This window comes from Corylus avellana, chromosome 4, assembly GCF_965113065.1.
Source record: "Corylus avellana chromosome 4, dhCorAvel1.hap1.2, whole genome shotgun sequence".
In the NCBI taxonomy this organism is placed as follows: domain Eukaryota; kingdom Viridiplantae; phylum Streptophyta; class Magnoliopsida; order Fagales; family Betulaceae; genus Corylus; species Corylus avellana.
Window position 1 is genome coordinate 715,396 of NC_142493.1, and position 20,357 is coordinate 735,752.

Below are 20,357 nucleotides of genomic sequence, written 5' to 3' on the forward strand. Positions count from 1 at the left end.
CAGACTTTGTCTAGTATATAAAGGCATGGGCTCTTTGTGTTTTTGTGTGCCAAAAGCAATTGAAAGAAAGAAGAAGGTGAGAGCAAGAAAAAGAGAGAGTTTGTTTTTCCCTTTTTTGTTATTATTCTCCTTTGAGCAAAGTGAGAATTTGGTGTATTTGGGGCTTTGGGTTTGAGTGGTTTTCTCACCTGTTACTCTCTTGTACTCATCTTTTGATAGTGAATTTTCTCCGGGTCGTCTCCGCCAGTGGATGTAGGCTTGTTAAGCCGAACCACTTAAATCTTTGTGTCGTGTGTGATTTGATTGCCTAATCTTTGTTATTCCGCATTCTTCTTATTTTTCGCATCTCACGGGTCTTGGGAAATAGGATTAATTTCCTAACAACTGGTATCAGAGCTGTTGGTTCGAGTGGGAGCGATGGCAGGTGAAGAAGGAAAGATGGGAATCGAGAAATTCGACGGCAAAGATTTTGGGTATTGGAAGGTACAGATTGAAGATATTCTTTATGGGAAGGATCTTCATCAACCTCTTCTGGAAGAACAACCCGACGACATGTATGATAGCGAGTGAGCTCTGCTTGATCGTAAAGCCCTAGCAATTATCAGGTTATCTCTGTCAAAATCAGTTGCACACAACTTTGTAAAAGAAAAGACCACAGCAGGTCTAATGAAGGCTTTGTCAAGCATGTACGAGAAGCCGTCTGCTAACAACAAGGTGCATCTGATGAAGAAATTGTTCAACCTAAAGATGGCGGAAGGAGCTTCGGTGGCACATCATCTCAATGAGTTCAACACCATCACAAATCAATTGTCCTCAGTGGAAATTAATTTTGATGATGAAGTTCGTGCGTTGATCATCTTGGCATCTTTGCCAAATAGCTGGGAAGCAGTGAGGATGGCTGTGAGTAACTCTGTAGGAAAGAGTAAACTGAGCTATGAAGACGTCAAGGATTTGATTCTCAGTGAAGAGGTTCGCAGAAGAGATGAGGGAGGTTCGCAGAAGAGATGAGGGTGAAGCCTCTTGTTCTGGTGCTGCTTTAAACCTCGAGACTCGGGGCAGAAGACAAGACAGAAACTCTGTGAGGGGCAAATCTAAGTCCAGGAAGGGTAGGAGTAAATCCAGGTTTGGACGACAACCTGAGTGTTGGAACTGTGGCAAGACAGGCCACTTCAAGAAGAACTGCAGAGAACTGAAGAAGAAAACCGAAAATGACGCCGCAAATGCCGTGGTAACAGAAGAAGTGCACGATGCCCTACTTCTATCTGTTGACAGTCCTCTTGATTCTTGGGTCTTGGACTCAGGAGCTTCTTTTCACACTACACCGATCCGTGAAGTTCTTGAAAATTATGTGGCTGGAGATTTTGGAAAGGTGTACTTGGCTGACGGAACGGCGCTGGATGTTGTGGGTCTAGGCGATGTTCGCATTAGAGTTCACAGTGACTCGGTATGGAAGCTGCAAAGTGTCAGGCATATCCCAGAACTGAAAAAGAACGTGATTTCAGTAGGACAGCTTGATGACGAAGGGCATTCAATTCATTTCCACGGTGGAAAGTGGAAGGTCAGCAAGGGAGTCAGGATTTTGGCTCATGGTCATAAGACGGGTACTCTCTATATGACGACGAACAGCAGAGATACAATTACTGTTGCAGATACGGGTGCTAACTCAAAATTATGGCACCTAAGGCTTGGGCACATGAGCGAGAAAGGGATGAAGGTACTTCTGTCAAAGGGGAAACTACCGGAGCTGAAGTCAATTAAGTCTGATCTGTGTGAAGGCTGCATCCTAGGAAAGCAGAAGAAGGTGAGTTTCGCGAAAGTTGGCAGAACACCGAAGCCAGGAAAACTGGAGTTGGTACACACGGATTTGTGGGGTCCCGCACCAGTGGCATCTCTTGGAGGCTCGCGGTATTATATCACATTTATTGATGACTCAAGCAGGAAGGTATGGGTTTACTTCTTAAAGCTTAAATCTGATGTATTTGAAGTTTTTAAGAAGTGGAAGGTCATGGTAGAAACAGAAACTGGTATGAAATTGAAATGTCTAAGATCAGACAATGGGGGAGAATACGAAGACGGGGGTTTCAAACAGTTTTGTGCAGTGAATGGGATTAGAATGGAAAAGACTATCCCAGGGACACCACAACAGAATGGCGTGGCTGAGCGCATGAACAGGACCCTCAATGAGCGTGCAAGAAGTATGAGGTTGCATGCTGGACTACCGAAAACTTTCTGGGCGGATGCAGTAAGCACTGCTGCTTACTTGATAAACAGAGGACCATCAGTTCCTTTGGGCCACAGACTACCTGAAGAAGTTTGGAGTGGAAAGGAGGTAAATCTTTCTCACTTGAAAGTTTTTGGTTGTGTTTCGTATGTCTATATTGAATCTGATGCTCGTAGCAAGCTAGATGCTAAGTCTAGAAAATGTTATTTCATTGGCTATGGGGATGAGGCATTCGGGTATAGGTTTTGGGATGATCAAAATCGGAATATCATTAGAAGTAGAAATGTTACTTTTAATGAAATGGCTGTGTATAAGAATAATTTAAGTGCAGAACCAGTAAGTACAGAGTCAGAGGCTGAGAAGCCTGAATTTATCAACCTAGATGGAATTTCTAAAGGTGCAGCTCAGAGAAGGAATTCAGAAGTTGATAAGGATTCAGAAACTGAAGATGGTCTAGAAGTTGAAGAAACAGTAGATCAAGAGACTGAACAGGGTACACCAACAGTGGCTGTCTGTAGATCTACTAGAACCATTAGATCTCCACAGCGTTTTTCACCCTCCCTATTTCATATTTTGTTGATGGATGGTGGTGAGCCAGAGACGTTTGTTGAAGCCTTGGAGGTTGAAGATTCAATCAAGTGGGAGTTAGCCATGAAGGATGAGATGGACTCATTATTGACTAACCAGACCTGGGAGCTGACTGAGTTGCCAGCAGGTAAAAAGGCTTTGCACAACAAATGGGTGTTCAGAATAAAGGGTGAACATGATGGTAGCAAACGCTACAAGGCAAGATTAGTAGTCAAGGGATTCCAGCAGAAAGAAGGAATTGACTATACAGACATATTCTCTCCGATGGTGAAGATGACAACCATCAGAATTGTGCTGAGCATTGTGGCGGCGGAGAACTTACATCTAGAGCAGCTAGATGTGAAGACAGCGTTCCTTCATGGTGAGTTAGAGGAAGAAATTTATATGCAGCAGCCACAGGGATTTGCAATGCAGGGGAAGGAGAGTTTAGTGTGTAAACTAAGAAAAAGCTTGTATGGTCTGAAACAAGCTCCAAGACAATGGTACAAGAAGTTTGACAGTTTCATGTGCAGTACTGGGTTCACAAGATCCAATGCAGATCATTGCTGCTATGTCAAGAGTCTTAAGAACTCTTACATTATTCTACTTTTGTACGTAGATGATATGCTCATTGCAGGGGCCAGTATGGAAGACATCAACAAGTTGAAGAACCAGCTGTCAAAGCAGTTTGCAATGAAGGATTTGGGTGCTGCTAAACAAATCCTTGGGATGAGAATCATCAGGGACAGGGCCAATAGTACACTGAAGATTTCACAGACAGAATATGTGAAGAAGATTCTTAGCAGATTTAGCATGAATGAAGCTAAGTCAGTGAGCACACCCTTGGGGAGTCACTTTAGACTAACCAAGGATCAGTCACCGAAGACGGATCAAGAGAAAGCATACATGAGTAAGGTACCTTATGCCTCAGCTATTGGAAGTCTGATGTATGCAATGGTCTGTACTAGATCGGATATTGCACATGCAGTGGGAGTTGTGAGCAGGTACATGAGTAATCCAGGGAAGCAGCATTGGGAGGCAGTCAAGTGGATTCTGCGATATCTGAGAGGAACTTCAGATATGTCCCTTTGTTTCACAGGTGTAGAATTGAAGCTGCAGGGCTATGTGGATGCTGATCTAGCGGGTGATGTTGATAGCAGGAAAAGTACTACAGGGTTTGTATATACTCTAGGAGATACTGCTATGTGTTGGACCTCAAGGTTACAAAAAATTGTAGCCCTTTCCACTACCGAGGCGGAGTATGTGGCCGTGACAGAAGCTGGAAAGGAGATGGTTTGGCTACAAGGTTTTTTGGATGAGTTGGGAAAGAAGAACGAGAAGGGCGTTCTACACAGTGATAGTCAGAGTGCCATTTTTCTTGCGAAGAACCCAGCGTGTCATTCAAGAACAAAGCATATACAGTTGAGGTATCACTTCATTCGATCTCTTCTTGAAAGTGGACAATTGTTACTTGAGAAGATTCGTGGAACTGAGAATCCAGCAGACATGTTGACAAAAGGTGTGACTATTGAGAAACTGAAGCTGTGCGTAACTTCAGTTGGTCTTCGAGCTTGAAGATAGGCGGAGGAGACATCCGGAGGAGAGTCACTATGTTGCGACTTGGTGGAATTCAAGTCAAGTGGGAGATTGTTATGCGTGCCTTGCACTTCACCAAGAAAGTTATGGTGGGACCCAACCAGTTTTTTGGTTTATCTACAAGCTTGTCTTGTACTTGGATTCCTTCTCCTATTAGGAGTTAGAATGCTTGTCCCACACGTATTGGTTTTTCCTCTTGGTTCTTGGAAATCTCTTATGTACATGTTGTATTGGGTCTTTGGAAGCACCGACTTTGTCTAGTATATAAAGGCATGGGCTCTTTGTGTTTTTGTGTGCCAAAAGCAATTGAGAGAAAGAAGAAGGTGAGAGCAAGAAAAAGAGAGAGTTTGTTTTTCCCTTTTTTGTTATTATTCTCCTTTGGGCAAAGTGAGAATTGGGTGTATTTGGGGCTTTGGGTTTGAGTGGTTTTCTCACCTGTTACTCTCTTGTACTCATCTTTTGATAGTGAATTTTCTCCGGGTCGTCTCCGCCAGTGGATGTAGGCTTGTTAAGCCGAACCACTTAAATCTTTGTGTTGTGTGTGATTTGATTGCCTAATCTTTGTTATCCGCATTCTTCTTATTTTTCGCATCTCACGAGTCTTGGGAAATAGGATTAATTTCCTAACAAGCCCCCATCAATCTCAGCGGTTTAGTTAGATATGGCTGCCACCTGGTCTTCGCCGAACAGATTTCTCAAACAATCACCAAGTGCGGAAATTCAACAAATTGATGAATATCAACGTGACAGTTTGGTAATTGACATCACAGAAATGCTAAAGAAAGTACAGCCTCTCTCATCATCCGAGCCTTGTATCTACAAGGTTCCAGATCACCTTCGCAAATTGAACGAAAATGTCTACACTCCTCAGGTTATTTCAATAGGGCCCTTTCATCGTGACAACAAAAAATTGCAAAGCATGGAAAAGTATAAAGAGAGTTATCTCAAGGGATTCGTGGACCGGTCCGGGATAGACATAGAGATTTTAATAAGCACTATTGAAGAGTCAAAACAGAGTGTTCGTCAATATTATGCAGAGACTATTCCACTTAGCAGGTATGATTTTGTGAAAAATGATCTTAATAGATGCGAGCTTCATTATTGAGATTTTTTACAGATATCGCCAGGGAAAATCAGCATGGACACCTGATGACAAGATAGTACAAAAGCCATGGTTGGCTTCTAGGATGCAGCTGGACTTTATGTTACTTGAAAATCAACTTCCTTTCTTTATTATTAAGAAATTATTTGACCTTGCATTTTCATCTCAGACAAACTTACCTTCCTTCATTGAGCTTACCTTTCACTACTTTAGGGTTTACAACATTCAAAATTTGCATCACAATCCTGATCCAAATGTAAAGCACTTTGTTGATTTGCTTAGAAAATTTTACCTCCCCCAAAGTCTACCCAAGAGAAAAACTAAAAAAGAACCGTATGTGTACGGTGCAACCCAACTGGATGAGGTAGGATTGAAGTTTGAGGTGAATCATTCAAGCAAATGCTTACTTGACCTTGACCTACACTATGAAAAGGGTGTGTTAAAAATCCCACATTTTACTTTGGACGATTTCACAGAGTCTCGAAACCTCATGGCCTTGGAGCAATGTTACTATCCAAATGCGGAATACGTTACCGATTATTTTATCATGTTAAGTATTCTTATCAAGAGTGAAAGAGATGTGCATCTACTTAGTCAGAAGGGGATCGTGGTTAATGGGCTAGGTAACAACGATGCAAGTTTTATCAACAATCTGAGCACAGGTATCGTATATTCAACCATGAGTTCCAAATATTATAATCTTTGTGAGGATTTGAAAGACTTCTACGAGAAACCTTCGCATGGTTGGCTGACTTCCTTGAAGCGGGATTATTTTGGCACTCCTTGGATTGCCGCTGCTTCAATAGGTGTTGCTCTCACGTTGATCCTCACTTTCATACAAACTGTATTGTCCATTATGCCGTCTGTGCAATCGCATCCCCAAATTAAAGTAGCTGTAGTTCTAACTGTATTGGATTGCATTTTGATTACATTTTATTTTCTAATGCGGCACTCAAGATCTAGATCACGTGTAACGCCCCAACATTATTACCCTTTTATTTTTCTACGTCTATAAATTCCACGAGGTGCTACTATTATAACTTTACTTTAATTAGACTAGCAACAGAAAATAAATTGAAGTATAACTTGCTATAAGAATAATGCCAAAGCTTTAACTGAAGCCATAATTACATTTATTCATGTATCTCGTACAACTTGATCTCACTACCAAAAAAAAAAAAAAAAACACAATTAAACTTATTATGGACATTTTTAATAAGGTGATATTTTAAGGCCAAAAAAGTCTCTATTTAATTAGGGACGCTCAAATAGTAACATTTTGCAAATGTTTCAAATAAAGTGACTATAATTAAAATTATGAACGTTTAAATAGTGAAAAATGTTCCTAAAAGGGGACATTTTCACTGACACATCCCCTTATAAAAGGGGACATGGCAATAGCTAGTTTGCACATCACCTTTTGAAATGTGAAGTTTTGTATTGTTTAAATGTCCCTAATATTTAAAAAAAAAAAAAAAAAATTTCCCAAAATAATATTTATAATAATATATAAAATATGAAAATTAAAATTAATTGTCTTTTTTTAAAAAAATAAAAAATAAAACAAACTCGAATTAATTTTATTTTTTTAAATAAAATAAATAAAAAATTAGAGGGGTGGCAACCACCCTAGGCTCAGGGGTGGCTCACAAGCCACCCGCGGCCTCAAGAATGGCCCACGAGCCATCCCAAAGGTGGCTGGCGCCACCCCAACCACCTCTGGGGAGGCTCGTGGGCCACCCCCTCCCTCAAGGGTGGATATCGATTTGGAAATCGGTAGCCATCCAACCTTTTTTTCAAAATATATATATAGTGTTATGTGTGTGAAATCAAAAGATGAGGAATTTTGAAGTTTTTATGTGTAGATGGTTGTTATAAATGCAAACTTCAAGCGCCAATATTTTTAAAATTAGGGACATTTGATAGATGTTACTAATTTGAGGTGTTTTACTATTCAAATGTCTCTATTCATGTTTTACTATTCAAACGTCCATATTTATGCGTGAATAGGGACATGTGAACAGTAATACTATTCATATGTCCATATTTATGCGTGAATAGTAACAATGTTCATATGTCACTATTTTTTAATAGGGACGTTTGAATAGTAAAACGCCTCAAATTAGCAACATTTTTCAAAAACGTCCATATTCCAAACGTTACTAATTAAGTTTTTTTTTTTTTTTTAGTGTCTATTCCATATGTACAAAATCAATGTAAAATTAGAATATTAAGAACTTTTTGTTACTCAACTAGTCTTTTCTCTTGGCCTTTGTTGAACATATACTACGCTACGGTGGTCTAAATTAAAGGATGTAACTATGACAGTATAGTACATTGACGAAGGAAACATTATGTAAGGATAAATTTGAAAAAGAAAAGTATAATTTTATGTGGTGCAAAAGTGAGAAAAGAAATCTTAAAAAGTATGTTCATGCATGGCCATTATACATCGATACACATTCGTCCATTTGAAGTAGTGTAACATGTTCTAAAATTTGCTAGGCTCATAACATGTTATTGAAAAGTAAAACATGCTCAATCCTCTACCATATTGCATATATGTGACTATTAAAAAAATTTTCTAAGCATTTACTTACCTCATCCACTTATTTTGCGTTTATTGTTGGGGAGCCCACTCCTTTTTCGTTTTTAGGATCTCTCACTTCTTCTTCTGATCGGATCAGAAGTGGGAAAGATCCTTCTCTGTAACCCTTTCCTTATTCAATTATATATATATATATATATATATATATATATATATATATATATATATTTTGAACTTCTATAGCGTGAAACATACCTAATTAATAGTTTAAACAATATCTCAAGAGTTCCATATATGCGAAAACCCAAATCATAAAATGGACACACTAAAACATCATTAAAAACCATAATCATATATTCTGAGTTGTTTATTAATCACCCTAATTACCTTTTTTTCTTTTTCTTTTTTATAGGTAAAAATGTTTCTATAGTAATGGAGGAGATTCAAGCCTCTCACCTAGGAGCGAATTAGAAGAGCCTTTAACATTAAGCCACTTATCCATATCTTTAATAAAAATAATTTTTTATATTTATATAACACTTTTTCTCAAAATTTAGAATACTTCAAAAAATATATATATAAAACACTTTTTAAAAATAAAAAAGTTAAATAAAAAAAAATATATTGTTGTGTGATGACCCCTGCCTATAGCGATCGATCGCAAACCAAATCTGATGGTAAGGCGGTGGTCGCCAACCTAATCTGATGCCACGCTACCAGCCAGTTGTGTTGTGGTGTGATGTAAATGATTAAAATTATGAAACTTATATAGACCAAATGTTGGCTGTGATGTCGTTGACTAGATGTGTTCAAACAAAACGACTGCTATGAGGACGAGGTTTTTCAGGACAGGTTTATTTATATATGAACCACGTTGGCAAAATTTTTTTAAAAAAAAAATTGTTCCATAGGTTTGTTTATTATTAAACAGATCATTTTTGGAGATTCAAGGTGATTTTTTATTAAGTACTGAGATTTGGAGATCTTTCTACGTGGGATTCAAAATGATTAGATGGGTTATTGTCAAACAGTTCATTAAGAGTTATGCTATAAAATAGTTAATTAATCTACCATGCATGTCCATGTGCGTTTTCTGTATTAATTCTACCATTTCCGACCCATCAACATGACTTTATATTTTCTAGGGTCTTTTTCCGCTACTCATGCTGTACTTTTCATAGTATATATGTATTATGTGTAATATATATATATTAACCTATTTCCAATTTCAAGAAAGCCGTGAAAATTAGAAATAGGGCAGCTAAATTAAAATGGAAATAATTTTTTAAAAAAAATTGGGTTGGAGAAATTTTGATCACCAATCTAATTTATAAATTTATCACGTACGTATTCTTTAGTGTATGAAAAATATATAATTTTTTAATAAACATGTGAGAAACATTTTATTTATTTATTTTTTTTTGGTAAATGAGTAAATCTTTCATATATATATCAACAAATGAGTACAATGCTCTCTAATTATTTTTAAACTAGAAACTCCAAAAAAACAACCAATTAAGTTTCCTAAACGCTAAAACTATGCAGTAATAAGACAGGTAGACAGCAATCTAAACAAGAAAAAATCCACAGAATCTGTACACCCACAACCTATATCTCTGCATCACCAAGAAACATAGACAAATAGCCAAAATCAACTACCACCAATCTGTCCCCATGAATAGAGGCCAGGAAAGCAAAAACCAAGCTGCAACAACACTCCCATGCAGCACTTTCAATACCTATGTGTTTTTTTAATAGAACTTAAGCATCAACGATGAAGCTGGAGTTTCTTGGTTTTTTTTATTCAAGTCTTTTTATATATTCACGTGGTTAACGCTCGAAGCATTTTCAATCATTGTGAACCTTTATTTTTTTAGTTTACTAATTCTCGAATCCTGCGACTCATAATTTTCATTTTTCAATGGTAGTAGTTGTTGAAATCTTATAACACAAGCGCATAACCTAGTGCGAATTAATTATCTTTCAGATTCCCGGTCTATGAATATTATATATAGGCCACGTACACCATATGACAACAGACACAAGCCACCTTCTCTGTTGTTTTCCAAACCTAAGACTTTCTAACCTCTTAAGTTTTAATTTGCAATAGACAAAAATGCAACGAAAGAAGAGATGGGAAAGAGAATCATCTTCAGAGCTGCAAAGAGGGCAAAGGGATTCTGAATGAGGGATATTGAAGATAGCTTTCAGCCTGACTTTAGAGGGGAGAATGTCCCAAGCAATTTTCCAGAGAAACAAAATTAGCCTAGCATTAAGCTTAAACTTCCATAAAGCCTTCCAAGAGCTAGACTCAAGAGGAGAAATGACAGTAGAGGTTCTAGGGCTGCTAATCAACCTATAAGCTGAGCAGGTAGAAAAATTGCCATTTGAAGAGGGGGTCCAAAGAAAAGAAGTGGAAAGGTTAGGGCTGATTGGAATCTTTAGAATTTCTTTGACACATGGGGAAGTGAACAAAGAGACCAGAAGAGGGAGATTCCAAGAGCCATTTGGGGTAATGAGATCTGATATTATCAAGTCTGGATAAGAGGACCTACTCAGAAGGAGAGGAGTGGGGGTGAAAAAAGGCACAGTAGGAATCCAGGAGGAGTTCCAAACAGAAAGGGAGGAAAAACTATGAATCGTATGGCAAGCACCTTGAGAGATGATTGGCTTAGACTTTAAGATATCTTTCCACAGCCAAGAAGAGGAATATGATCATTGTTACTATATAGTTACGTTTTTTTTTTTTTTTTTTCACAATCGCAAATATGTAATGTCAGATGGCAAGTAAGGCTCCAGGTGTGGAAATTGCACACAAAACAACGATGTCAATACTTAGCAAACTCTCAAGCTATTCATGATGGAATGCTAAGGCAGTATTGACACTTGCAGCTTTTGCTTTGGATTATGAGGATTTTTTGGCTCTTCCCGAGCTTCACTCGTCGCACCAACTTGTCGAATCAGTAAAGATTCCAAAACATGTACCTGTCACCTTAAAGCACCTAGACCTCCAAAAATGCAGGAAAACAATTGGTGAACTTAAAAAAATTATCAGTTGGTCATTTTATGTGGGTCTTCTCATCAAGGGTATCTACTGGATTATCATTACTGTTGCAGCTTGCAGAACTCAGTTGTGTTGTCTCACTAACGATGAGTAAGTTTTTTTTATTTTTTATTTTTTATTTTTTATTTTTATGAATTATTGAATTTTATATCAACAAACACAAAACTACAAAAATCTCTTTAGTTACTAGGGTTGAATTCCAGCAGAGAGCACACCAGCTTTAGTGAATCTCCATTTAGAGCACTAGCGGCAGCTTCTCAACCATTTTCCCTAAATTTAAGGAATAAAACTACTTTTTGATTCCCTATAAAAAAACACTTCACAATAGAATTCCTTATTTTTTTTCCTATATTAATTAAATAATATTTTTTTACTCTTATCTTTATTATTTTTTTTTTCTCTTTTTTCTTTTTCCCTATATGAATTAAATAGCATTATTTCTTTTTATCATTGCAATTTCCAACGCTCAGCAGATAGAATGAGAGAGGAGGGAGAATTGTTGGGACATGTGAAGGAGATAGGAGAGAGAATGATTTATTTATAATTTAATAGAGCATTAGGTAATTACTACAGTGTTTCCAATGCATTGGAATCGGAATCACTATGGATATCCCTTGGTGTAGGTTAAATATAGGGCTTTTGATGTGGGTGTGTTTTTGGGATCTAGCTTACATGCTGTTATTTTAATAAGTAACGGTTAAGATTGAATCTCAAAGTTGACTTACTTTTAAAAGTTTTTAATATGAATTGTTTGAAACCATGAAATATCATGGGCAAAAACATATATGCTTCAATAATGTAGGACATGACACTTGATTAGGTCAAGCAGAAGTATTGATTCTTTCTTAATTTTGGAGGATATTGGGAGCCTTAATTTCTTGGGTGTGCTTGTGCTTGTGCTTGGAACTTGGAAGTATGCCTTTCAAGGGTAGCAGAAGATTGATAAGCACATGAGCATATATGGTTGACATGCAAATCGGTCATTAATTAATTAAATTGGCAAATCATAATTGTTGCTTAATTAATTCATCAATTTTAAATTGCAACATTAATTTGTAAAAATATATATATATATATATATATATATATATATAATAAAGTTAGGGGAAACTTCACAAAATCCTCATGAACTTCTACGCATTTTGGAAGTACCTTCAAAGTTGAAAAACTCTCAACTAAGGCTATCAAACTTTTAATTTCTTTCAATTACCCATTCTATTAGAATTTTTCGTTAAATCTTGTTAAAATTTCTAAAATACCAATGTTTTTTTTATTATAAACAAATAAAATAAAAAATTGTAAAGATTTAGGCATTTAAATTTTTTTTCAAAATATATATATATGCAACATCTTTGCAATTTCTTTGCAATTTTTTTGTTTTTTATAAAAAAGATTAAAAAAAAAAAAAAATAGATGGGTATTTTGGGCATTTTGACAAAAATTAACAGAAAATCATAACGAAAATGGGTTATTAAAAGTTGGATACCCTTAATTCAGAGTTTTTAATGAAATTTCATGAAATTTGCATTCAACAGAAAATGACAAAGAAACCTTTCCCAAAAACAAATAGAAATTCACAATTATTAGAACTTGTGCATTCTGATGTTTGTGAACATAATGGCGTTTTAACTAAAGGAGGCAATAGATATTTCATTACTTTCATTGATGATTTTTCAAGATATACATATGTATATTTAATGAAAAGTAAAGATGAGGCCTTCAGTATGTTTAAATGTTATAAGTCTCTTGTTGAAAATCAAAGGGAAAAGAAAATTAAGATACTTAGTGATAGAGGTGGTGAATACTTTCCTACCGAATTTTCTCTATATTGTGAAGAAAATGGCATTATACATCAAACTAGTGCACCATATACCCCACAGCAAAATGGTTTAGCAGAAAGGAAAAATAGGACACTAGTTGACATGGTAAATGCTATGATTTTTGAATGCAAAGTTAAATTTTAATTTGTGGGGAGAAGCTTTGCTTACAGCATGCCATGTGTATAACAGAATACCTTCTAAGATTTTTAAAGTTTCACCATATGAATTGTGGAAAGGTAGAAAACCAAATCTGGAATACCTTCGGGTATGGGGATGTTTAGCCTTGTATAGAGTTCCAGACCCAAAAAGAACAAAATTAGGACCGAGGGCTTTGAAGAGTATTTTTGTAGGATATGCTGAAAATTCAAAAGCCTACAGACTTTTGAATTTGGATTCTAATATCATAGTAGAATCAAAGGATGTAGAATTTATTGAAAATAAATTCTATAATGATTCCAAAACTGTTTCAAATCCTACTCAAACACCAGAAATTGACTTAAATCCTAATTTATCTCAGGAAAATAAAAGAAAAAATCCTGAGGCTTTAACTGAACCTAGGAGAAGTCAAAGAGATATAAAAGAAAAGAACTTGGATCCTGATTTTGTGTCATCGCAGGCTATTATTTTCCTTTTGGAAGGAAACAGAGAAATTGTTCTAAACAAAATACCTATTTTATTAAATATAGAAGAAGATCCTAAAACATATAAAGAAGCTATGGCTTCAAGAGATGTTGCATTTTGGAGAGAAGCAATTAATGATGAAATGGACTCAATATAGTCAAATAATACTTGGGTTTTAGTTGATTTGCCTCGTGGATCTAAACCTATAGGATGTAAATGGATATTTAGAAGGAAATACAATACAGATGGGCCTCTTCAAACATTTAAAGTCAGATTGGTAGCTAAAGGATTTAAACAAAAAGTAGGCATAGATTATTTTGATACCTATGCACCGGTAGCTAGAATAGCATCCATTAGAGTGCTTATGGCACTAGCTTCTATTTTTGATTTATATGTACATCAAATGGATGTTAAGACTGTTTTTCTAAATGATGATTTAGATGAAGAGGTGTACATGGAACAACCATAAGGATTTGTTATGTCTAGAAATGAAAAGAAAGTTTGCAAATTAGTTAAGACATTATGTGGATTAAAGCAAGCACCAAAACAATGGCATGAGAAATTTGACTCTGTTATTTTATCTCATGGATTTAAACATAACAATGCTGATAAATGTATTTATTCTAAATTCACTGATTGTTATGGTGTTATTATTTGTCTTTATGTGGATGACTTGTTGATATTTGGAATAAATATGGAAGGAATATCTGAAACTAAGAAGTATCTAACTTCAAAGTTCAAAATGAAAGATCTTAAGGAAGTTGATACTCTCTTAGGTATCAAAATAAAGAAATATAGTGGGCGCTATGCTCTATGTCAGTCTCACTACATTGAGAAAATGCTTCTTAAATTTCTACACTTAGGAATTCAAGAAGCAAGTACCCCATATGATTCTGCATTTAAATTAATTGAGAATTCTGGTAGGGCAATTGCTCAGTTAGAATATGCTAGTGCAATTGGTAGCTTAATGTACGCAATGGATTGCACTAGGCCAGATATTTCCTTTGTAGTTTGTAAACCTTTTAGATATACGAACAATCCTAGTACGGAACATTTGAAAGCAATTGGTAGAGTCCTTGGGTACCTTAAAAGAACAATTGGATTAAGACTATATTATACCAATTTTCCGTCAGTACTAGAAACCAACATCAATTCCCCTCAATGGCAGAAGAAAGTTTAACGTCCAATTTACTTCTAACTTCCAAAACAACATGATGCCCATAATATCATAAAGCCTGCACTCGGATGCCAACAGTCAAACCAAGGACGAATATCCTGCCCATCTCCAACATCAAAATGCAGAAACTTCTTAGCTACATCTCGTAACTTTAAGAGTTTCCTCCAAGTCCATGCATGTACTGTTTTGAGGGATATTTACATTCCAAAAACTCCCTACCCCTCAACAAGTACACCATGACCCAAGCCACACAAATAGATCATGATCTAGCAAAAATACTCCAAATATGCCTCAACATAGAAGCATGATGGTTCCAAACCTCCAACTTTTTTATACACAAACCCCCCTCCTCCTTCGGAACACACAAATCTCTCCAAGCCACTTCAGCTCTAGCATTCCATTAAAATCTAATATTAAACTTTTGTTCAATATCATGAATAACTTTCTTATATAAAATAAAGATGCTTGTCGAATATGTTAAATTAATGATTAAGTGATTAAATTTACTTATTCCTATCAACTTAAACTTTTAGAATAACTGGTGATTTAACATGGTATGAGAGTCAAAGGTCCTGGGATTGAACCTTGACTCAATCAAATCACCCCATTTAAATTAAATATTCTATGTGTTGGGCCTCACCCATTAAAAATGAGTTTGAGCCCACATGTGAGTGAGAGTGTTAAAGTAATGATTAAGTAATTAAATTTACCTATTCCTATCAGCTTAAAATTTTTAGATAGATAAGTAAGTTATTGTCCTTGACATGTACTATGTATGCTCAAATAATTGTCATGTCACAATAATCAGATTTGTTGTAATGTAATTGCCTACAGGCCAATTTATACGTGTCCACTTAGGGTGTCAAAATCAAATATTTGATAGATAATATTATGGTTTTAATCTATTGCAAATTAATGACCATGTTGCTTGCTTTCAGGGACAAGACACAGGATTTATTGCCCTTGGCCAAGAAAATGATACGCACGTGCCACTTTAAAATAGGTTAGCCACTGGGCTGATTTCAATCATAAAGAATTAAGCATGCCCCATTGAATTTGGAAACGGATTATTTTCACTTTAAATGAAATTGAAAGTATCAATTTAGAACCTTGGTGATATTGTCACCACCAAGGTGGTAGTTGAGTTGGTAAGGGATAAGGTTCAATTCTCCCCTCCTTTCTTTCTAGTGGTCACGGGTTCAAACCTGCTTACAGTAGTAGTCCGTGAACTAAATGCTACTAAGAATGGGCTTTACCAACTTGCACTTTGGTGTGGCTGTAGTGCCGACTCACCTTCCTAGGTAGTAGTTATGGCTCAAACCGAACATTAATCCACAGCGGGTGAAAACCCTGATGGTCACACCCAAGGAAAAAAATTACACTGGTCACCCCCTCCCACTTTTTTATCTAGAAAAAAAGAGGGTGATATTGTCTTTTTCTTTTGGGGGCAAATTTTTTAGACAAATTTGTCATTCTAAATGTACTGAATGGATACTCTCAATTTCCATTGAATCTATTGCACATGCATGGCTTAATTAAGTGAGAAACAATGCTGACCAAAAATTCTAATTGTTCATTGCAGAGAAACTGGATACATGAAGAAATTTGGAGAAACTTTTGGCCAGGGATGCTATGCAACCTCTCATTGACGGTTCCACCAACGAAATGGTTAGCTCTACAACTAAAAACATGCAAACATACCCTTTTTTTTTTCTTTTTTTTCTTTTTTTTTTTTAAAAAAAAAATTCTCACTTTTTCACCACATAAAATTGCGGCTCATATAACAGTTACGACTATATAAATAATATTAAAAATGAAATGTTGATTAAGATCATTTTTGGCCATGGTAGAGTCAGAATTTTGGTTTAGATGGGGTTAAGATTAAAAAATAAAGTTGAACAAAACGAATTAAAGAATATAACTAACAAAATTTAATTATTGTTTAAAACATATAAAATATAACTTAAAATTTATTTTGTCATTTCTAGCGTTAATTTATTCAATTGTCCTCGACGAATCTTTATATTGAAATCATTGCATGATCTCTTTATTGCTAATAGTCTTAAATATATCATTTTCAATGTAAATAAGACTAATCATTGCATCATAATGAAGTTCCATTTACCTGTAACTTCAGGTCTCTTTAGATCATTTATTTATTGTATTGATTCAAGTCACGATTTATTCAAATTTCATTATTTTATAGTGCTTCCACATCTTCACCATTAAATAAATATTCATTAAAAAATTCCTAAAACTATTCATAAAAAATAGGAACACTACAAATTGCAAAGGAATTGTACGTAGCGATTTTGTTCAGGGAATCATGGGGGAAATTTACCAAAATGCTAGACAATAACAAATTAAGATATTTAGCATACAGAAAATATTGCTTAATTTGTTGGAAGAGAAGTTGACACAAAGTGCCATTCAGCAGTTATATGGATTTCGGCGCCACAGAAATATTAAACGTATCATTTAGTTAAATTAGTTATCCACTATAATTAACTAGATATTATTCAGTTCATTTGAAATAGAAAGGATTATAATTCAAACTCGTCCTCTTCCTTCAGCATTAACCTAAATCTCTGAACACTGAACAACCACGACATCCAAAAAAAAATTATAGAGGTGTAAAGAAAATTTTTGGTGTTAAGAGGGGCATTTGATCCCTATTGATCGACCCCTTCCCTCTACTCCCGATAACATTCAAGATTGTGCCCAAATCCAAAATATTATTGGGCCAATAAAAAAATAATCGAACCAAAGGTTTGGGGCTGAACTTTCCAACATAGATTCAATGGGTTTCTAACTGGCCAACCTGATAGGCCGTCAGCTGACCCTCCCTCAAAATGCTTTTCTTTTTCAACTTTGTTCGTACGTAATGTTTCCTTCATCAATTTAATTACTATATTACAGTCATAACTACATTTACATACAAAACTAAATATTATGGCACCTCGTTTGAATTATGTGCAATGGACATATTAAGAATAATTTATTGAAGTGTTGACTTGAATTTTCACAATTGTCTTGCACAAATTTAACAGGTTGGAATCAACGTGCTAAAAAAGAAGAATCTTCTACTATTCATTTCAAGCTTGGACATCCACAAGAATGATCTCTCGGGTTTGAAGTCAATTAATGATGGAATAAGGGAGATGGGGGACCAATACAAAATTGTATGGATCCCAATTGTGGAGCAGTGGACCGACCTAAAAAAGAAGTTTGAGATGTTGCAGTCTAGGATGTCATGGTACATAGTGCAATACTTTTCACTAGTAGCAAGCATCAAGTTCATTAAGGAGCAATTTGACAATCAACCTATTATCGTGGTGATGAACCCACAAGGGGACGTGGAAAACGAAGATGCACTCGAAAGGATTCGACAACATCGAATGCGTGCCTTCCCTTTCACTCCAGTGAATTGGGAGTATAAGTCATCTTACAGGAGTGTACCTGGACCATACAAAGTAAAGTCTTTTTCACAACTTTGAATGAATGACACAAATTTCCTCAAAATTAGTTTGGAGGAAATTTCTTTCAACCTACTCTAACAAGTGCAAAGTGTCATTTAATAATTAATTAACATGTTTGAGTTTCTAAAAAATCAATGTTTGACTTCCTAAGTTAGGGAATTGGATCCTTTCTAGCTCATTTAAACAGGATAATATCTAATTAGTTATATTTGACGGGTATTTTTGTCCTTTCACTTTTTGACGGGATAAAAATACTCCTCAAATATAACTAACTGGATATTCAATTCCTCTGTTCAAATATTAAACTAGAGATGATCATAATTCCTAGATTAGTATAATGATAATAAATGTCTATTAAGAATATGAAATAAAACATGTAAAAAATGACATTTGGTACCTATTAAAGTAGGTTAGAGAAAATTTCTCCCAAACTAGTTTAGAGAAATTTTTTGTCCTTAAATGAATACACATACATATCTCTTGCAAATACATACATACACACATGTGTGTGCATATTCATGCATCCAGTTTTAGGCAGAAATTATAATTAATGCACCTTCAAATAAAATTTGAGTTTAAACATATATATCTTGTGCAATCAGATCGAAGAGTACACTTTCCTCTGTGGAGGCAAGGACAACAAATGGATTGAACAATTTTCCCAAAAAGTAAATGTCGTGGTTGAGGATCAGCTCATAAGGGAAACAAACATTATCATCGAATTGTCTCGCGTTGGAAAAAGCTGCAAACCGCAGGATTTTGACGAGGAAGTTCAAGAGTTATTACGTTCTTTCAAGAATGAGAAAAGATGGGCTGTGTTCATGACCAATTTTTTAGAGGTAATCAGTAAAGATGGGACGTCAATTCTGCAGGTCTTAGAGGCGTTTGAAGAGTGGAAGGTGGATGTAAGTGAGGGAGGCTTCCAGATTTGCTTCAAAGAGTACCATGACAAGCTTCTTACAACTGGTCCCTTGCCATCGACATCAAGGAATGTTTGACTGTCCTTGTATCATGGAGGTGCACCATCAGCTTTAAGTGTTGCCACATTGACTGTTTTATTAAATAGCGGATTGATTCCCACGAAATAATGATTTACGTTTCTAGGTTTGTTACTAGCTAGTATCACTAGTATTAGGAAGTTTGATTGTGTAATTCTACAATAAGGGGCACCTTGATCACGATGTTAATCTCATGCCAATGTTATCGTTTTATGTTGTTGCAATTGGATGGTGTACGTCTCTAGTGTCACTAGTTAAATCAGAGCTGATTTTATTGTTATTATTATTATTATTCTTTGACTTTCTCTCTTCATGCATCAAATTTTGTTTCTGGTTCAGAAGTATGTACTTATTGCATATGGTAATTATTGTAGTATTTGAGAAAGAGCTAAGACTTCTGTATATTCTAGAATCTAGATGGAGTGAAATTTGATGTAATCTATTTAACAAATAAATCATGGTTAAATTCGAAATTCAAAGATTAGGAAGATTTTGTTATTGTGCTTTCCTTTTCATTAAGTTGGCCCACGATTGTCTCTTACAAGTTGCACTTTCTCTAGTATCTGAGAACTAATTTCAAGTGGGTGATTTACAGTAGCCAATTTTGTTTAATGTTAAACAAGTTCAATTACACTAATAATTAAATAAAAATCCTTTTGTATTTTGTATTTTGAACCCATCAAGTGTTTAATGAAATGCTTGGGTGAAATTTGTGATTTGGCAGGACCCATTTAGCTCGTTTTTTAGCTTCTTTTCAGCTGGTGCCATTTTCTTCCAAAAGGTTTGAACCAAACTGGGTTAAGGGTAATTGATTCTGCCATTTTGGGTCCACTGTCATGACTCTGGCTCTGCTGCATTGGTACGAGATCGGGTTGGTTATTGATGCGACTGGCTCAAGTCTCTTAGAGGGTGAGTTATTTACAAATTCCATCAAGAAAAATTGTCTTGAACTTATTACTTGCATAGGGCATGTTCTGATTGATTCTCCACCAGCCTTTGTGATGCAAGTCAGTTTTACCCAATTTTGGTTAAATTCGCATCTGACGAATTTTACTAAAAAGGTTATATCTCGAGTTTTGAATATCAGATTTGAGCAAGCTTGGTGGCATTAGAAAGCTAATTTAAAGATTTACAAAGTCTTGTTTCGCGAGTTTTGGCTAATTC

At 35.6% G+C, this 20,357-nt stretch overlaps 2 protein-coding genes across 2 annotated transcripts; both read left to right on the plus strand.

The window, feature by feature from the left end:
* Window positions 1-5,117: 5,117 nt before the first annotated feature.
* On the plus strand, window positions 5,118-10,222 carry LOC148586068 (UPF0481 protein At3g47200-like). Its single transcript, XM_088515235.1, has 2 exons — window positions 5,118-6,393; window positions 10,145-10,222. The coding sequence occupies exons 1-2, from the start codon at window positions 5,458-5,460 to the stop codon at window positions 10,220-10,222; spliced, it is 1,014 nt and encodes a 337-aa protein (XP_088371361.1). The 5' UTR covers window positions 5,118-5,457.
* Window positions 10,223-14,233: 4,011 nt separating this feature from the next.
* Window positions 14,234-19,193, plus strand: LOC148586069 (protein SIEVE ELEMENT OCCLUSION B-like). The gene is made up of 4 exons (XM_088515236.1): window positions 14,234-14,619; window positions 16,318-16,384; window positions 17,767-18,189; window positions 18,798-19,193. The coding sequence occupies exons 1-4, from the start codon at window positions 14,234-14,236 to the stop codon at window positions 19,191-19,193; spliced, it is 1,272 nt and encodes a 423-aa protein (XP_088371362.1).
* Window positions 19,194-20,357: the final 1,164 nt, after the last annotated feature.

What these genes read in the sequence shown, in the direction of transcription:
- LOC148586069 (XM_088515236.1), top strand. Translation starts at nt 14,234, where the DNA reads ATGGAAGGAATATCTGAAACTAAGAAGTATCTAACTTCAAAGTTCAAA. An exon ending in GCAATTGGTAGAGTCCTTGG is followed by an intron (nt 14,620 to 16,317) that starts GTACCTTAAAAG and finishes GGATACATGAAG; the next exon opens with AAATTTGGAGAAACTTTTGG. An exon ending in ACGGTTCCACCAACGAAATG is followed by an intron (nt 16,385 to 17,766) that starts GTTAGCTCTACA and finishes CAAATTTAACAG; the next exon opens with GTTGGAATCAACGTGCTAAA.
- LOC148586068 (XM_088515235.1), top strand. Translation starts at nt 5,458, where the DNA reads ATGATCTTAATAGATGCGAGCTTCATTATTGAGATTTTTTACAGATAT. An exon ending in AAGTAGCTGTAGTTCTAACT is followed by an intron (nt 6,394 to 10,144) that starts GTATTGGATTGC and finishes AATTTGCAATAG; the next exon opens with ACAAAAATGCAACGAAAGAA.